Raw genomic sequence first — 20,127 nt, 5'->3', positions numbered from 1 at the left:
TGGCAAATGACTGGTAAGAAAACAGCAATTCTGTCCAAGATTTTGAAGCAGACAGGTGTTCAGTTTAAAAAAATTAAAAACATAAATAAATGCAATGTTAACTCATTAATAAGCATACTGAACCCATTAATAACCCATTAATAAGCATACTGAACACAGGTATAAGACACTTGTGAATCACCAATGCAGGCTTAGTTGCTGCCGGGATGGAAGATGAGGGTTAGTGACGCACCCCCCCCCCCATTAAAGGAGGGGCGGAAGGGAGAAGGACCCATGCTAGAGAAGGGTGAGCGTCACCAGGAGAAAGGAGGGGCGAGCGGGACTATAGCTGCCCCTCCTTTGTCCCGGGCCATGTGCTCGCCAGCCACGATTTGGTCAGACCCGTCAGGACGCCCGCTACGACAGTCACTTCCCTGTGTGAGTATCCCGTCGCGGAGCCAAACGTGCTGGTGGGTGACAGGGCGCACGGGAAGCGCTTTCTGCTTTGTCCTCTCCTTTCTCCCCTTTCGGTCAGCTTACGAGCAGGCCCTTCGGGCTGCAGCACCCCTCCCTTCCCGGGGACTTTCGGGCTTTACTGGGGGTACCCATAACCCCATCGGTTGGCCCTGTTGCCTGCTAGGCAGGCGCCACCTAGGGTGAACCCTCGCCAGCGCGATCCCATTCCTTGGCCTACGCCAAGGCGCAGGGTTGGGCACCTTCGCGACACCCGCTCGGCCGACACGCAACCTCCCCACCCACCCTGGCGGGCAGGCCCAGCTCGCCGGCAGGGTGGGTGCCTTTGTCGGGGTCGGCTCGGCCAGCATGCGGCCTCCCCCGCCTGCCCTGCTTGCAGGGGACGGGCCTGGCGCATCTGCGGACCGCTGGGGTCGCATACTGCCAGCCTCCCACTTGCCCACCCTGCTGCTCTGCGGGTGGAAAAGTGTCGCCGGGCTGCCAGCCTCGGCCGGGCGCTGGAAGCTCCCCCCGGGCCCGCCTCGCTTTGTCGAGGGCGGGCCAGGCTGTCTACGCACCGCACCTCCGCCGCAGGCCCCTTCCTTGATCGCCAGCGCAATTAGCTCCTCCCTGCCCCTCGCCTACAGCAGAGGCTGGGGCTGCTTTCGTATACTCGTAACGGGAGTGGAAGTGCCTCTCGGCTTCCGCCAGCTTGAGGAGCTCCTCCCAGCCCTCCTGCCCTGCATAGCAGAGTCCGGGTTGTTTTCGCTGCCTCTGCAACGGGAAAGTGCCCTTTCCATCTCCTGGCCAGCGCCAGGAGTTTCTCTCGAGCCCCGCCAGCTCGCTGGCAGGGGTGGCCGCTTATTGTCGGGCCGGCTCGGCCAGCTGCAGTGGCCTCCCGGCCGGGCCTCTGCTTGCAGAGGACGGCCTGGCGCACTCCGCGGACCGCCTGGTCGGCCATCGAAGGCCCCACTTGCCCACCCTGCTGCTCAGGGTGGGTGCCGGCCAGCTGCCAGGGCTCCTCGCCGGGCGCCGAGCCTCTCGCCTCGCCCCGCTATTGGAGGGCGGGCCAGTTCTCACGATCAAAATTCGACCGCAGGCCTCTCCCTGACGGGCCAGCGCGAAATTAGCCCCTCTCCTGCCCCCCCGCCCCATAGCAGAGGCCGGGCTGCTTCGCGGGCGCCTCCTGCCCCGCGCCCCATAGCAGAGGCTAGGGGTTGTTGCCGCTTCCCCTGTAACAGGAAGTGCCTCACGCCTCGCCAGCCGTAGGAGCTCCTCCAGAGTTCTCGGCAGAGGCCAGGGCTGCTACGCTTTTCCGCGAGGGGATACAGCGAAGGGCCTCTTTTGCCTCTCGGCCGGCACCAAAAGCTCTCCCAGGCCCCGCCTTAAGGCAGAAGCCGGGGCTGCTTTTAGCGGAGGCATCTCTTTCAATTCTCCCAGCGCCAGCTGCGGAGGTTTCTCCCAGGCCCCTCGGGCCTTCAGCAAGGGCCGTATCGCTGGGAGAAGTTTCTTCTGTCTCTTTTTTTTTTGGCCGGCACCGGGACACTTCTGCGCACCGCCCCCCATAGCAGAGGCCGGGCTGATTTCACGCCTTCCCTTCGTGAACGGGAAGCGCCTCTTTGCCTCCCCCCAGCCGGCGCCTAAAGCCCCTCCCGGCACGCCCCCAAAGCAGAGGCCGCGTTACGCAAGGGCGCTTCTCCCCACACCGCGACACAGCTTCCTCGCTACCGGAACCCCTTCTCAGCCCACCTTGCTGCTGCCAGGGTGGCCGCTTCCATGCAGTTAGCAATGCGGCTCCCCGCCGCCTCCTGTTTGTGGGGTGGACCCGACAGGGCACGGCCGGAGGTCGCCTCCCTCACGACCACTCGGAGGGGTAAAACGCGGGCACGACGAAGGGCAAACCACCCTCGAACATCTTTTGCCTTGAATGCTCCTTTGGAGGCCTTTCATCAGTCGGCAGGGTCTTTGATGGCAAAGTGTTTAATAACGGGTGTTTGCATGCGTGGGCTTGGAAAAGGACAGAATTCCATTCAGCTAATGGAATGGCTTCTTTTTCTGCCCGTGGTCCAGGGAAAGGGAGGTGCTGTAGACTTTGCATGAATTTGTAATTTCATCCTCCGTCCGTAGGTCGGGCTATTAGGCTCTTTCCCCAACCTCAAGCTCCAGTGTCAGGTTCTTGCCAGATATTATTCTCCCTAAAGACCCAGCTCATGAGCCATTAGTTATCCCGGTGAGGGCCGATCTCAGGGAATTTATTTGCCTCTGCAGCCCAGTTCCAATCAAGGGGACATTTGAAGGGGCTGCGTCAGGCAGAACCATTAGAGCACCAGACAAGGGAGCAAATTTGCCTCTCCATCAGGGCCCACTTACGAGTCATAGAGTTGGGAGGTCCCAGAGAGGCCGGGCCGAGTCCAAGCCCACCCCCCACTCCACAGAGCATCCCTGACAGGTGTTTCTCTCGCCCTGCTTTGAAGATGAGAGACCCAACTGGGGAATGGACTTCGGCTAAGGGGCTCCACCCAATCCAGCACCAAACACAGCTCATATAGGGGTTACGGAGTTGGCAGCGCCATAGGGGCCTTCAAGTCCAACCTCCTGCCATGCAGGAACCCAGTTTGGATCCAGAGGAGGTGGCAGGGAAGTCCAAAGCCCATTTAGGTTCAACAAGGCTCTGGGGAGTATGCGCACATCTTCCCCTGAGTTTGGCTGCTGGCCTTTGTATTCACTTTCTTTGATTGGCATCAGTGCCTTGGGACCTCAAACCGGGATCCTTCCTAGCCATGATCCCAGTGACAGCTCGCTAGGCCGGGGGATCGCAACTATGACCTTCCATGTGACACGCACACACCCCGCTATCACTGACCTGGGTGCCCTCATGCCGCTAAGCCGCCCCTGTCCGGGCCTCGGGCCTTCCTTCCCTCTCCTCGGGCTGTAGGGGGGGGTGAGGCTCAATAGCTCACTCCTGCACCCCGCTGGCCTCACGAGCAGTGGAAGGGAGCCCCCGCCCTGCAGCGGGGCGGGCGGGCGGTAATCGGCTTTCTGCCCCTGTCTCTCCCGCAGTGGTGCTTGCTCATTGGCGCGGGGAGAGGCTGGGGGCTCCTCCCCACTGCAGCCGGCCAGGCACTCCCTGGCCCTCCTCGCTGGCGTGGGGGCCCCCCGCAGCTCGCCCATCTCCCCGCTCCTCCCGGGCATGGCCGGGCGGGCAGGGCTTCTGGCCCACGCCGCCTCCCCATCCCCCCCGGGCAGGAGCCCCCCCTCCTCGGCCTGCTGGGGGGTGCCTCGGTCAAGCGACTTTCGGCGCTGCCGCCGAGGCCAGCGGCGGGCAGAGGGGCTTGCCTAACCCTCTCCATTGCGACGGGGTGACGGCCCAAGATCACGCGGCTCCCCACCCGCCTTTGTCGGGCTGGGCGGGCTGTGGATGTGGAGTGCAAGTGAGGGGTGGGTATGGGTACTGGCGTCAGTTTACAGCAAGCTTCGCTGGCCTCCATTGCCATGGCTGGCGCATTAGTGCACTCCCGGCGAGCCGGCTGACTAGGCATGGGTTGTGTGATACAGGTTATGGAGGGGAGTGTGCCTTCCCCTGGTCCGCTGCCTGCCGGGTGTTCACACCTTGCCTTTCGGCATGGCCTTTGCCCCGACCTGGAGGGTTGGGGTGGTCACAGATGGCCGCATCCAAGAATCCACTTCAATGGGCCTCCCCCCTGGGGCAGGTGAGTGCACGGGCACGCCAGATAGATGCAACCTTTGCTCCAGAGAGTGGTTTTCTGCTGCCCCTGCAAATGAGCCTCTGCGCTCCGGGAGGAGAGAGGGAGTCAGGCTCTACTCCACTCCTGCCAGGTTGGCCCTCCAGTTCCTTGGGGCCATCGAGGAGCCCATGCCAGAGATTCTCAACATTCCCAATGCTGTGACCCCTTTGTATCATAGTCCCGCAGGTTGTGGTGCCCCCAACCATTAAACTGGTATTGATAAAATATGAAAAAGACTATTTTCTGATTGGTCCTAGGCGACTTCTGTGAAAGGGTCGCTTCAACTTCAAAGGGGTCCCAACCCCCAGGTTGGAGAGAACTCTCCAGCTCATATGAAAGGCTTGGATTTAAACCTGCCTTTCTGTCCTGTAGGGGATTCTCAAGGCCTTTCCAGACCATAAGGCACACATCGAGAGGGTTCCCACGCTTGCTGGCCCGCAAGGACCATGGAACACAGGTTTGGGTCTCACCTGCCTTTCCCTCCTTAGGGAGCTCTCTAGGCCTTCCTGCCTGCAGCAGCTCGCATTACGGGAGAGGTCCACAACAGCTGGCCGCAGGGCAATGGGGAAACAGCTGCCGCCTGGGAATGAGATAATCTTCCTGGGCAGGGTCAGAAGTTAAGCAGGTGGTCCGCCAGGCATCGCCCCCCATGGGGCAGGCATGCATAACCAGACAAGGTAGATGCACATGCTGCAGAACCCCTGGGCAAAGCCGGGCTCCCAGCCACCAGCCATGGGGCAAGCTGTCTCAGGCATGGGTCATGCTCGCCCCTGCACACCCCCCAGGTGGGCACTCTGCAGCGGCTGAGGGCAGCAGGGCGAAGTTACCCCGCCACGCTTCATTCTCGCAGGGTGGCAGACCGCATCGCCCCCACCCTCCAGGTTGGGAGGCTACCGCCATCGGGCCTGGGGCGGGAAGATGGGTGGGACATGGCATCGGGAGGGGTATGGGTGCCATAGCAGTGAGCCCGGCAAGAGGTCCTCTTGACTTGCACCCTCCTTGGGTCCCGGAGTTCAGGAAGGACACGCCAGCAGAAAAACCCCGACGCAGAGGGGCGGGGCACGCCTCTGGCCTTTTTTTCGTATGCGTGGCTGGAAAGCGGGCAGTGGGCTCCCCGCATGTTGGCTGGGGACGCAGTCATCCCCAACAGTTCCGCTTCTGACCGGGGACATAAGGAGGGATCAGAGTCCCAGGGCATGGCAGGCTGGCAACGCTTTTGACACTTGCACCAGCTGGACGATGGACTGCACTGGGCGTCCTATACCACCCATCTGTCCCAAGCGATCAGGAGGTTTGGCCATGGCAACCAGCAGGCAACCCCCTGGGGCTGACCGCGTCGGGCCTTCGGGCTCTGGCAGGTCAGGCACCCTTGCTAGCAACGCGGCAGCCTGTTACAGGGTTGACTAACATCTCTTGTGCAGTGAAGTATCTTCCCAGGCGGAGGAAGCCGGGCATTGGCTGGACACGCTGACTCACTGGCGATCGGGGATGCGCGTGGCCTCAGCACCGGGTGGCCCGGATGCAGGTTGGATCCGCCCATGCAAGACCACTGGGAACAGCGGGCAGCAGCGACAACCCTGGGGGGGGTCATGGCTGGCCTCTCGCGGGACTCAACGTAATTGGGGCAGTGGGGAATCCCCTTGACCGTCTCGGACGCTGGTCTGGGCAATATCGCCGGGAACAGAGTCGGTTCATGAGGGGCATTCTCACCTGCAGGGGGTGCCACCCTGGTTAGGGGTCACATTTTGCATCATTATCCTGCAGGTTCCCGCGAGGGCGGGCGAAGCTAGGTCGCCGCCCCACGCCGATGTCACCAGGACCTGATCTCTGATGGCGCCGCAAGGTTCCAGAGCCTGGGCGGCCGCAGGGGCTAGGGCCTGGGAGGATAGCACCTGGCCCACGCTCCCAAGGCACGCTGGTAATGGCAGTCTTCCTCTGGGCGCCAAGGTTTTGCTCACCACTCCGCTACTAACCTCGCTGACCTCCCCTTCCCATTCACAGCACGGGTGGTCTCTTCTGGGGCAGAGGCGCCCACCTGCCCGGGCAGTGGGCAGCCCCCCCCCACATCCATGTATCTCCTGGGCGGCTTTCAGCTGGAGCCCTCGGGGCCATCTGCCCAAGGCAATAGGGAAGCCCTCTGGTTCCAGGTGGCCTTCTCTTGCTGGCCTTTGGGGAGCCCTCTGCAGCAGTAACTTGCGCAGTCCTCACACAGAGAACGGACTGGAGAAGCCCTGAGGGTGGAAAAAACAGGCCATCCAGGGTGACCACCTGCTCACCTGGCTGCTTACAGTTCAAGGCTGGCCAAGAGCGCCTTCCAGTGACACACTGCAGGCAGCTTACAGCGCAGCAAATCTTGGCTTCCGGACCGGGTAGCCACTGGCTTCTGCATTACCCGCCTGACTCTGGCTGGGATGGTGGGTCCCAGACAGACCGTGGGTCGCACTCCCCGGGTCAGGGGCCACTGCTGCGCTACGGCATGGGGTGCGCCCATAGCCGGGTACAGGCGGGCGGTCAAGGCGTCCTCGGCCTCGCAGGGGCTCCGGGGCTCTTTAACTTCTGTCCTTTTCTTTCTCAGTTCTTCAGGAGGCGCAGGGTAGCAGGTGTACATTGTGGCCACTGCATTGTGCATTGGACATCTCGGCTGTGTAACTACCTCCTCGCACGACAAGCTGCTGGGCTTGCGCGGGTTTCCTCCTCCTTCCCAGTGCTACTTCACCCCCGCTGCGGCAGTTGCTGGAGAGACATGCTCATGGCGCAGGCCTGGGCCCCTGGGTTGGGGCTGATGTGGTCAGGAGGAGGATCGACCGGCCGTGTCCCGCTTGTACTCGGCGGTAGCAGCAGGAGCATCGCCCACTCCGGCCCATATCTCCTTCCGTGGATCCGCCGACGATCGTGGTTCACCTGCAGACCGCTGTGATAATGGGGCGGCTGGCGCTTGCATCCAGGTGGCTTTGGCGGGAGTGGCTGGGGTAGAGAGAAGCGGCGATGGAGACGGGGCAGGCCCCCGTCGCTCTTGTGGCGCTTTACGCGATGGGTATGGCCTGGAAGGGAAGGGGAAGGAGCTAGGAGCTACGCCTTTCCCTTTGGGAACGGCAACAGCTGCAAGAGGCCACCGCCCCTGCTCTAACCGGGCCAAGGGGAATATCTGGCCAGGAGCGTCCGCCCGCAGAGCTCCCCGCAATGGAACGGCTCGAACGCAGGCATCCGCCTCTGCTGAGCTTGTCGTGATCGCCACCCGCTTTGACCAGACCCAGACCCATGCTTAGGCTCTCACGCTTGCTCAATAAAATGGCTATGGCTAATTTATTACCCAGCAATTGAGTACTGTGTATTATTGGCTTAAAAGGGGACTCACACAAAAGAGATCCACCTCAGACAGCAAAAGACACTTGTGAATCACCACGATGGCGCAGTTAAGCTGCCGAGGATGGGGAAGAGCTTGCAGGTTGGGTGACGCACTTCCCATTGTAAAGGAGGGGCGAAGGAGAAGGACCCATGCTAGAGAAGGGCGAGCGCTACCAGGAGAAAGGAGGGGCGAAGCGGACTATAAAGCGGGTTTCTCCTCCTTTGTCCCGGCAAATATGTGCTCGCTAGCTTACCATTTGCCCACCCACCTCTCCCCTAAATTTTTTTATGTTAATGCATGCTTACTTTGTCATAGCCCTGATGATTACGGTTTGGTTTACATGGGTATGGCTCTGGAAGGGAAGGGGAAGGGAGCTAGGGAGCTACGCCTTCCCCTTGGGAACGGCAACAGCGGCAAGAGGCGACCGCCCCCCTGGTCGAACGGGCCGGGCGGGGAACATCTCCTGGCCAGGAGCTGTCCGGCCCGCAGAGCCCTCGCAATGGAACGAAGCTCGAACGAGGCATCCGGCCTCTGCTGAGCTGTGGGTCGCGACGGGCCACCCGTTTGACCAGACCCAGACCCATGCTTAGCCTCACGCTTCTGCTCAATAAAATGGCTATGGCCAATTTATTACCCAGCAATTGAGTACTGTGTATTATTGTTAAAAGGGGACTCGCACAAAAGAGATCCACCCTCAGACAGCAAGTACAATTTGCACTCCTTACACTCTAAGGTCATTTATGCATTCACCATGGTCGATTCTCTAACCTTGCTTCACTGTGCGTTTTTTTTTTAATGGAGATTACCCTCATGCAAAGTGTCCCTAACTGAGCTGATCCACCATTTTGCCCACTCACCCATTCCCTTTTGTTTGTTTCCTGGCAACCTCCCCAAATGGAGGTTGCCTGCCACCTTTTTGTTGTTGTATCTACTGTCTTTGCTCTAGCATTACTTCGCTAGACCTTCTGATCCTCCTGAAATGGGAGGGACTGCTTTGCTATGGGCAGGGGAAGGCAGGGAAGAGCGAGAAGATCTGAGGAAATCTGAACACACGGTGTTCTCTTTTACTTTCCCTGTGAAGGGAGACAAAAAAAAATAACACTTTAAGAGCTTTCAAAAACCATGGGGATTCTCTGATGTGACAGAAGGCAAGCACTGGAGAGGGGAAAACATGTATGTAACCAAGAATCAAGCCTGAAGGGAATGCTCAGGAGACCACATGTATGTAAATGGCCTAAGATATATCTCACCAAGTTTGTTACCACAGTTTGCATATGATAAAGTCATCAAATAGGTGAAAGCTGGGGGGAGTGTGAGCAAGAACACACTGTTAAACAAATAATGAGCTCTCCATTAATGTAAACATGAAGTAATTCACATTGTGCCATCAAATTGGGATAAAAGATAGTAGAATTCATTAGATCAATTTTAACATGTAAAGATTTATTGGGAACATGTGTTCTTGGAGAGACATTGTCCTCCCAAAAAGTAAGAGCCTTGGTCCTCGAAGAATGGTAGTTTTTTACTGCAAAGGTGCTTGAGTGCTTAAGCAGATACTCCACAGAGAGACAGTAATTATTTTTAATTAGTAGTCTATTTTGGTTGCATAAAACTTAAAATACAGAAAATGTAATACTGTATTTAGTGCCTGAATTTCACATGCTTATATATAAATTTTTACTGCCAGGTAGGAAGTTGGTAAAAACAACACTTGCTGAGGTCTCACAGTAAAATAATACATTGTAGTCAAGTTTTCTCTGTTGCTGACATAAATTCTAGATGACCTAAGAGTTACTGAAGTTAAGAAAATATTCTAGCAAGATAGCTGAACAAAAGATATATATGGTGGTGCAGTGAATATTATATTCAACAAGGAAACCAGGAGGACCTGAATCCTTATTGGTCCTTACCAGAAAAAAATGACACTTATAGTAACTAGATTCAGCATCTTCTGCAAACTACCTATATTGGCAATTTGGAAAAAAGAATCCTATACTATATACTGACTTCTTCCAGTTTTGTTTCCTGGAACAGTATGGAATATTTAATAAGTAAACCACACTGCTTGAGACCTATTAGCCATCAAAATAAATATGTTTGCTTTTTTCATGGTTTTATGAAGTGTAAAACCCATATTACTGTTTATTATTGATGTGAAATGTTGTTATTACACTAATACCTAACAGTTCTAACTAAATAGTATATCCATAGCTGAGGTTGGAATCAAGAATACTCTTCTTATGGTAGTTTTGACAGAAACACACATCCAACCTTGAACTAAAAAGTACACAGCTTTGACATGAAATATTTATGGCTAAAGATGACTCCTGCTTCAAAGATTTCAAGCCCTGTTTCACAATGGGTGAAAAAAAAGCTCAAAATGTCACCCATCTGGCAAAACAAAAGAGAATAATTCATCCCTGTGGCTTTCCGTGCAAGGTAAAGATGGCTACCACCTGGAGAGCAGTGGAAGTACAAACCTCCTATCCAGAACCTTGTGGCTCATCAGTCATTAAGTTTCTAGGTTCACACTTAAAATATACAGAAAATGGGATAGATTCTCCAAAGGCTGTCTGTTTGTACAGAGGGAAATACAGAAATTATAATGATGTGGAGGGAAACTTTCTGTTGACTCTATTGCCTTCTCTACTCAGATGAGATGTCCTCTATATCACTGGATAAAATGAGAATCCCTTGCAAGGGGGAAAGATTACACTTTAATCAGGGGCAGCACCTGACCAAGATTTCCATTTTTTAAAAAATGATGAAAGTAGCAGTAGAGGGAGAATCCATAATGGGTCCACAAGGAAGAGCTCTGAGACTTTCCTACAAAGTCATTATCCATATTCAAGCCTCTCTTTCTCTGACACAAACACATACACACACTCACACCACAGAAATGTAAGTTTAAACTCAAGACATGATGGTTGAAGTAGTGGACATCATTTATTATATGGGGGTGGGAAGGTAACCACACCGGAGTAGTACAGTGTTGATTCCCTCTCAGAATGAGCACAGTCTCAGGAGAATAAAAAGCTCAACTTTTTTTAGTAGTCTCTGAAGTGATCTGAAAGAATCTTTTCTGTCTAGTTAGATCATCTTCATTGCTATATTTTGGGACTTGTTTAGCGTAACAATTTATCTTCTGCTGAGTTTTTAAAAAAGCAGAGAAACTGAGGAGAGATATTTCTAGAAGCATTCCTCCTATCAGTTTTGTTTTCTATTTTACCTCCAGCTGATCTAGAATACATATTCTAAACAAAAACTTCAGAGAGTAATTAAAGCTTTTACAATTTAACTCAGGGTCCAAAATATGACAATTGTAAGTTAACTTCTGTACTGTGATTATATACAACCATCAGTTCATGTGCTCAATTTCAACATGACAGACTATGCTTTGAAAATATCACTCATGCTCCATTTCAAAATCAAGCTTACAGTCCAGAAAGGATAGTTCTGTGACTTTTTGGGGGGAAACTAGCCGCTCTATGGAGTGGGAAAGGGGAGCTATTAGAGCAGAAGTGAAGCCACCCTTGAACCAGGAGGCTGCAAATGCTTCCTTCGACAGTATTTCTAACATATGCAATATGTCTGGCCAAGTAGACCCCTCCCCCAATTGCCAGCAAACCAACACCTTTACAGTAGGCTTTTTCTGTTTCAGTACTCAGAGCAAAAAACAAAAAAGCTTGTATAACTTGATATTTTTGTTGGAATAAGCGACTTCTGCATGCCTGGACACTGGGGGGTGCTGTGTATCTCTCTCTAACTGTGATGTTGCCTCTCTTGTTTGCCCTCCTTGTCTGGGCCAGGAGACCGCCCACTAACTTCCTTTCTTCCCCATGCTAGCCTCACTTCTGCTCTAGCCTTTGACCCGAGCGCATGGTCAATGGCAGCCTGCTCTCAGTGGGGCCTTTGCCACTGCAGCATCCTCTCACCTCCACACACGTGATGGCGCATTAGTTGTGCCCACTTGTTGTAGGGAAAGTAATCTCTTTAGACTAGGGTTCTTTCTATCTACCTTTTCTTGGAACAAAGTTGTGAACTGAAGATGATTGAATAAATGTAAGTTTTACCTTTTACATTTATGTCTCTGGAGAAGTTTCTATAAACTGCATTCACACACACTACTGGGCATATCCATGACTCTAAACGAAATCTAACAATTTTATTATTACAACTTTGGGCATGGAGCATGCACACGATACCCCACTTGCAGGGTGCCAGACTGCTGCAAAGGAGGTACAAGGAGCTGCCTCTCCTAGATGAGATAACTTCTTACTTTCTGTTTTCAAGTATCCCAAAGGAGGGGGCACACACTGCTGGAATGATCTTCAGAACATATCCAGTGAATAATTCATTCTACAGGAATTACTGCAGACAGGCTTTTACAGATACTAATGAAAATACTTAATGGCAGAAAAATCACACAGATTTTTAATTAAATGAATGACATATCTGATTTCTTTCTTACTGGTTGATTTTTTAAAAATTAACTACAAGGATATGCAGGAAAATGTCAGCTAGACAACAAAGTGAAGAAAGGGGGCATGTAATGTGACAAAGCATGAGAAAGGAGTGTTCACAGTTCTCTCTCGCCCCTCTTGTGATTACTGAAAAAAAAACATTCTTCTTGGAAAGATCAATGCTGTTATCAAGAAAACCTCATGTAAGTATTTTCCATTTTTGTAAGGCTGATTTTGTTATTATTTAGTACATCTATTTATGGGTCTCTTGAATCTCAGATTCAGTTCAGTTCAGTTTTATTACGGCCATTAGGCCAGCAAAAAAGAGCAGAGAAGAACAAGAAAAAGGAGGAACAACAAACAAAAGAACAATCGAATTTGCACTGAAATCCACGAAACAGAAATCCACACAAAAAATATCATCAGCTTGTAGCATTCTTACGGTCACCCTCATGTGGTCTGGCTCTTGGTCCCAACATGGTTCTTCTCTTACTATATGCCAGATTGATAATGGTATCGTAACAACAGAACAAATGACTTCCAAATTGAACTCACTCTAAAAATTATTGTAGGAGAATTTACTTTCACCAAATCTATTTTGTTTACTGTTTATCGGGTTTTATACTATTTTGGGAAATGGTTTTACTACAAGAACATAATAACCACATTGCAATTTTACAACTTTTAATAATTTAAGATATTTCCATTTGTGATCTGATTTTCACAACAATAAAATACCTTCTTATTCAATGATTTGTTCATATCCACAAATGCATCAAGTTTACACATGTTTAGATGATAGTACACATCTGTCTTCTCTCTCGCTCACTACAATAAAAAGCTCTCATGGTCCAGTGAGATAAAAAATTCAACTTCTCTTATTTGGTGTACCCCTCCCCCCCCAAAAGAATTAACAGATAAATCCAGATACCTTTCAATATGATTCTCTGCACTAAAGGGACTGAGATGCCAAAGCAAACTAATAAACCAACCTCAGGTGTCTACAGACTTTGCTATATTCATCCTCTGTTTCAAATAGAAACATAGAAATGAGAATGAAGTCACCAATGGTATTGTCCAAAACTCGCTCCAAAATCAGTTGAGAATGGGCATCACACTGGATAGAGAAATACCCCTCAGAATTAAGAAAAGCCTGGAAAATGTTGTACTCACCTGTAACTGGTGTACATTGACTGGCCACCTGTACAATTACACCTGGGTACTGCAGATATGCAGGCCTATCACAGAGAATGTAAAAACTCCCAAAAACATGAGGAAGCCCCCATGCTGGCTTCTCACTTTTTTTCAGCATAAAGTGGGGAATGCCTCTCTCTCAATTCCTTGAAACCACTGGTGGAGAGAGTAGATTAGGCTGCAACCTGTGAGTCAGGACCCAGAAGTGGGTTGTGAAGCTTCTGAAAGTGAGTCATGTCCCTGCTTTTTCCATTGCTTTCTATTTCATTTTGGAAACCAAGATCTGACCCTAAAAACAGTGGCCATTTACACACTTCTGGGTCTCCTTCGCATTGAACATACATTCCTTTCAGGTTTAATTCTTGGTTACATACATGCCCCCGCCCCTTGGCAATCACTCTGCCTTCAGATCAGAGAATCCTCAAAAATTTCCAAAATCTCTAAATATAAAACTTTTCCCCTCACTTTGCAGGGAAAGGAGATTAGTTTTAGTTTGGGTTTTCTACTTCCTTTCTGCCTTCCCCCATTCACATACATCAGTGCCTCCCACTTTTCAGGCTATGATTACAGAAGGGCAGTTTTTATTTCTATACTGAAGGTCTATTGCTGGAGCAACAGATCTAGTAAAATGCTGGACCCAAGTCATCAGGAAAAAAAGGTGGTAGGCAACCTCCACAAATGGAGGTTGCACGGAAACAATAAGGATGTGGGGGTGAGGGGGGATGGTGGCTAGGAACACTTTGCAAAAGGACAACTCCTGCATAAACAAAAAGCTGTGTTGAAAACCCCACCGCAAAACAAATAGCTGTGGGGTAAGTAGCGCATGCATAAATGACCAGCATCTTCCATATGGTTTTTTTTTTTTTGCTGCGCATAGATGTTAATGAAGTTAAATGTTTCCTGATACTTGCTATAGTGAGTTTCCTGGAGTCTTAGGAGGGAGTATAGGCAGTGATGGATAAGAGGGTGGTCAATGGCTGAAATGTAACCTCCTTATGCAAGAATGCAGGTTGCTTGGGGTGCGTGTTGCATTGGGCGTGCGCCTGAGGGGTTAAAACAAAAAAATTCAGGTTCCTTAGTGTGGTTTTTGTATTTGTAGTGTTTTTTCAGTTTTTGGCCTGCAGGGGGCACAATTTTAAGGCCAGCAGCACCAACATTTCAGAGATTTTTTTGGGCCTCTCCTGATGATACCACCCAGGTTTGGTGAGGTTTGGTTCAGGAGGTCCATTGTTTCCAGTGGCAGCTAATAGGAGATGGGGGCTACACCTTTGAGGGTCCATAACTTTGGATCCCCTAAACAAAACTTCATCAAACCTGGGTGGTATCATCAGGAAAGTCTCCTAAAGATACTCTGAAATTTTGGTGCTGCTAGCTTAACAATTGCACACACACACCCGAATTTCCCCAGATTCTCCTTTTAAATGCACCCCTCTCAGCATGGATTTAAAGGGAGAATCTGAGATCCCCATTTTAAACATTGAAAGTGATGTTGTTCCAGAGTGGGGAATAATCCACCCCAAAACAGTATCACTTTCAATGTTGTTTTAACTGGGGAACTCAGATTCTCCCTTTAAGGTGATTTTAAAAGGAGAATCTGGGCTCTCTAGTTTAAACACCATTGAAAGTGATGCTGTTTGGGGGTGGATTCAAGCATCACAGCGGCTGCCCATGGGGGTGGGGGGAGTCAGATTTTGCATTGGGCTCCATTTTCCCTAGCTATGTCTCTGACAACTACACAATGAGGCTGAATACAATCCAACAGGACAAGACAAGGACCAGTTGGAGAGTGCATGGAATAGTGTCTATGAAAATATGAGATAAAATGGGTTCCAGCCTGGAATGTATACATGGGAGAGCAGGATAAGCATCCAAGGTTGGCAAGGTCAAGTCAACTACCAGAGGTGGGGCATTCAGTAAATCCAATTAGAAAAAGAAACAAAAATACCTTGTTGGTATTTTCAGTGGAGGGTTCTTCCCCCAAAAAGGAAACAATAAAAGGGAGCCAAATAAGAGGATACCTAACAATGCTATTTTAATGGCATTTTTCAGGCTGTTTCAGCCTGCTACCATTTTAAAAAAACCTCCCCCCCTCCTTTGCCTGCTGACAGCAGTTGAACAATGGACCCAGTGAGACTGAACCCAGCATTCAATTGTGCTTGGCCTAATCAGGTCCAGAATTTAACTGTGAACCCTAACCCCCCTAATTTGACATGGAGTTCCAGGGCAGGATGGCAATTCAACAGTGGGCTCCAAGCCCATAGTTTAAAGCTGGACCCAAAAAGGCTAAGCCCAATGTTGAACTGTGTGATTGCATCAGCCAGGTCCAGCTTTATACTGCTGGCTCTGCCTCCACAGTCCACATGACTTCGAAGATGATGCATCAGAGGTGGAGCCAGCAGTATAAATCTGGATCCAGCCAAACCAAGTCTCCAGTTCCATGATGGGCTTAGCCTAGCTGGGTCCAACTTTACACTGTGGGCTTTAGAGGCTCACAGTTTAAAACTGGACCTGGCCAGGACGAGCTCAGTGTTGAACAGCAGGCTTGGCCTGGTTGGGCCCAGCTATATACCATGACCTCCTCTTCTGAAGTCCATATGACTTCAGATGTGGAGCTCTGAAGGTTGAGCCAGCAGTATAAAGTTGGACCTGGCCAGGTCAAGCCCACAGTTGAACACAGTTTAATTCTGCCAGCTTCCAAGACCCACATGGAGTTTGGAGGCCGGTTCAGGTTTAATACCCCCAATGGAAAAACCCGATTTTTTCAGGTTTTTAAAATATTCTGATCTATTAAACCCGAACCCAAAAATACCTACCAAAAAAAATTGGCCACCCAACTGCTCCCGCAGCAACAAGTGCCACAATTCCTGTGTGCCACAATTCCTGTCAGGGCCTAACAAATCAAAACACTCATGGAGCCATTTTCTGGATATTTACATAGGATACACAGGTCCGGAGAATAGCTTGCATAAATGGTTTAGTTAGAAGCAATTCAGAACATGACTGCATGAGAAATCTGGAAATTCTACTTCATTGGCTACTAGCCAAACATTTACGTTAATTTATATACTCAGATTATTTTATGCTTGAGGGATTCTGGAACACAATTGTATCTAGGTTAATAAATCTTTATATTTTATATATTGGTTATTCATATAGAAAATGTATGTACAACCTCTCCCAAAACCTGGTGTAGGCAGCTCATAAATGAATATAATAAAATCATAAAAATAACACAGAAATATCAGTCATTAAAAAAACAAGTCATTAAAACAAACCAGAACATAAAATTACACTAATCTAAAAAAGAAATTATTCAAACAGTCCAAAGCCTAAAAGTATGTCATATAGAAACAACTCTGAAAAGTGAAAGTCTGGGTATAAAGAAATGTTTTGGTCTGGCATATAAAAGAGGTTAGAGAATATAGAAAGCAGTTGCTATCATTCAAAAGATGGAGGGCCAACACTGAAAAGGCCTCATTTCTGATTCACATACATCTGACCTCTACAGGCAGGGGGCACAGAAAGCAGCGCTTCAGAAGAAAGTCTTTACAGGGCGTATCATACTGTAGGAGACAGTAAACTGCACATTAAATTGTAGTCATATACAACTTTACCTAGTGGCTTCTGGTATCTTACAAAACTCTGTTTGGAGGGGATGATTTGAGGTTCTAGACAAACGTTTGCAAGGCAAATGAAGATCCAAAGAAGTACCAGGAATGAGGAGTTTAAAGTAAAAATTGTCTCCAGTATCAGAGGAGCATGCCAATTATATTAGGTGTTGTGGAATGCAGGCAGGATACTGCCACTGCAGTAGTCTTGCCTGTGGGCTGCCTACAGGCACCTGGTCAGGCATGTGTAAACAAAACTGGTAGACTTGATGAGCCTTGTTCTGATCTAGCATGGCTTTTCTGATGTCCTTACATTCTTAAGTTAGCTAGTTAAGGTCCCATGCATATCTGTTCCCTTCTCCAATGGAAATCATACCACCCAAGGGGGTGGCAAAGAGGCAGCCGCAGTCAGAACATCATTATGTATGACTACAATGTGTTGTGTAGTTGTCTCCTTATCTACTTCCTAAAGGTCTGGATATTGTTATCTGCTGTTACTGAGTTGCAGGTTTTTAGTGTATTAACCAGCAACTTTAAAGTGCAGAACATCAGGAAAGTGAAATGAACAGAAACACTTAGATAATGTTTCAGAACTTTGGCGCAAACATGCAACTTCTGGGAACTTACCCTGTTGACTTGCTTAGCAATCGAAACCTCTGTGAGGAAAGGAAACAAAAAATTAGAGACTTTTGAAAAGTTCTGAGACTAATTTAAAAAACATTGATCTGCACAATCCTTGTACCACTTCTCACAACATGTAAATGTCTATTGAGCATACTTGTTTTTCTCACTATGTATTCTTATTTTGAGAATAACAATATTTCAAATCATTTATGCAATATAAAATTTGTTCCATAAATTAACCAATCCATCAGCAGATACAAAACTTCATTAATCCACTGATTACTTGTGCTTTCTACTATCAGAAAGTTCCTATGCTGGCTTCCACTACAGAATATAAAACCAAGTATTTGGTAAAGGACATCACATCACACTGCCTTGTATCAATGAAACAAAATGCAGGATCTTAGAAATCTGACATCCAACAATCATATTATCTGTGCCTGGAAATGTAAATTTTCTGCAAATTGTGCTATTTCATACATTATAAACTGTGCTGGGAGATGATCAGGAAGTCCCATTTCAATATATATGTAATGTCACTAGGTAAGGTCATCTGGATATTTGGGTTGTGAGGCCAATATGCAAATGACACTCAGCTCTACCTTAATACTTAGTTAATAGGAATTCCGAATAAACGAGGGTCCAACCAGCCCTTATCAAGCTCCTACCAGCATGGCCAATTGGCCATGCTGATAGAGGCTGATGGGAATTGTAGTTCCTGAACATCTGGAGAGCCGCAGGTTCCCTACCCCTGTTCTAGCACATCCCAGGGAAGTCAGGAAAACCATGAACAGGTGCCTGGCGGCATAAAAGAACAGGTTTGTAGCTTGGGGTTACTTCTGGATCTGAGCCTCCCATTGGATAAATAGGTAAAAGCAATGACCAAGGATGCCTTTCAACAGCATTGGCTGCAGAACTAGCAACATCCCTTCCTGGGCGGGAAATATAACTGTGGCACATGGCCAAGTAACAATTAGATCAAACTAGTGCAATGCTGTCTACATGGATATGCTATTGAATACTCTATGGCAGTCTCAGAACGCTGACTGGACTGGATTGTAGGGACCATATCATTCCAGTCTTTTTCCATCTACTCCCTATTTCCCTCTGGTCACAGTTACATGTGCTGGTACTGACCTTTAAAGCCCTATATGGCATATGGCCAGAATGCCTGAAGGACCACCCTCTTGCTTATGAACCTACCTTTCCCCTCAGGCCATCTTCATAGGCTAAGACAAGTGCCAAAACAAGAAAGGACCTTCTCAGTCAGGGCATGAAAACTTTGGCATTTCCTCCCCAATGAGGTTCATCAGTCTCTATCACTGCCTTCTACCAGCGAGTGAAAAATGTTTTGTTTTATTTGGAAAAACTCCAGCAACTGTTACTGGTCTTCCATCCTGTCTGGACTATTTGTGCATTTCTCAGTGATGTATTTTTATTCAATAGTTTAAATATTTTATACATATTGTATTTTAAATGCTGGTTTAATACTGAAAATTTAATGCTAAAATGCTTGTTGCTTAAAGAATCTACTGGGATAGAAAGAAGGCATAGAATTTTAAAAAATAAAATAAATTTTGTACAAGAAAAAAACTGTAATTATACCCAATACTTGAGAATGAGCTGCAAACACCCATGCCCTTATGCTATCACAGCACATGTATCTTTGATTTCTGCCATCTCAGAGACAAGAAAAAATTAAAGCTGAAAACAAATTCTGCTGTAAACAAAAGAAAATATTATTTGAACAGAAACTCTCCCATAAAGTCACAATATGTAGGACTGCAAGCACTGCTGCCCAAAATTTCCCATTTTTCCATTGGAAAAATTAAGTCTTCAGATTTTTTCATGCTGTCAGTTTGAAACAGATGCAACACACTGTAAGACATTTTTCTTACTGAAAAAGGGGAAATATTTGGAAAAATTGAAAAATATTTGGAAAAATGGGAAAAGCTCTCAGAAATTTCATGCTATATATTTTGAAAGTCAAAAAAACTCTATCTTAAGTATTTTACTCATTCAAAAAAAATCATAGGAATTTCTTCCTAGTATTCTTGGGGGGAAAAAACAGGGAAACAGGGTTTTTTTTCCTGAATTTTTCCAGACCTACACATCTCTAATTGTGCTTAAAGAAATTCAGTAGAACCTTTTATCCCCATACCCTCTCTAAGAAGTTCTGGAGCTCAGACTTGCAAAATGACACTGTTGGATACCAGGAATTACATTTTTTTTAAAAAAAAATCCCTGTGATTTTACAACCATCTATGCCTGTGGCCATCTCTACATCCTCTGGCAAAAAATTCAACATTTTAATTACCTGCTATATAAAAAAAAAATTCCTTTTGTCCACCCATCTTCACTAGGTATCCTTGATTTCTACTATGTTAAGAGGCAGAAAAAATATATTTGTCCACTCTTCCAAGTCTGTCCATAATTTTATAAAACTCTATCATGTCTTCTCTCAGTAGTCTCTTTTCTAAACTGAGGAGCCATAGGCTCTTCAGTCTTCCTCTTAGGCAAAGTGCTGTGTGTGTGTAAACTGCTGTCAAGTCATAGCTAATTTATGGCAACCTAGTAGGGTTTACAAAGCAAGAGACAACAGAAGTGGGTTGCCATTGCCTTTCCCTGAATAGCAACCCACATATTCCTTGGTGGTCTTCCATTCAAGTTCTAGTCAGGACCAACCCTGTTTAGCTGCTGAGATCTGATGAGAT

General features: G+C 48.4%; 1 protein-coding gene across 2 annotated transcripts in view; it reads right to left on the bottom strand.

Annotated features, from left to right (window-relative positions):
- The window catches only part of PDE10A (phosphodiesterase 10A), a 243,516-nt gene that overhangs the window by 119,409 nt on the left and 103,980 nt on the right, over positions 1 to 20,127 (bottom strand). For both annotated transcript variants that reach the window (XM_048487553.1, XM_048487546.1), the window contains exon 3: positions 17,417 to 17,445. In XM_048487553.1, coding sequence (XP_048343510.1) covers positions 17,417 to 17,445 — 29 coding nt within the window. The remainder of the gene's footprint in view (positions 1 to 17,416; positions 17,446 to 20,127) is intronic.

The sequence above is a fragment of the Sphaerodactylus townsendi genome, linkage group LG01 (assembly GCF_021028975.2).
Source record: "Sphaerodactylus townsendi isolate TG3544 linkage group LG01, MPM_Stown_v2.3, whole genome shotgun sequence".
Taxonomy (NCBI): domain Eukaryota; kingdom Metazoa; phylum Chordata; class Lepidosauria; order Squamata; family Sphaerodactylidae; genus Sphaerodactylus; species Sphaerodactylus townsendi.
The sequence above is the reverse complement of the archived record's forward strand: the minus strand, read 5'-3'. Positions and strand labels throughout refer to the sequence as shown.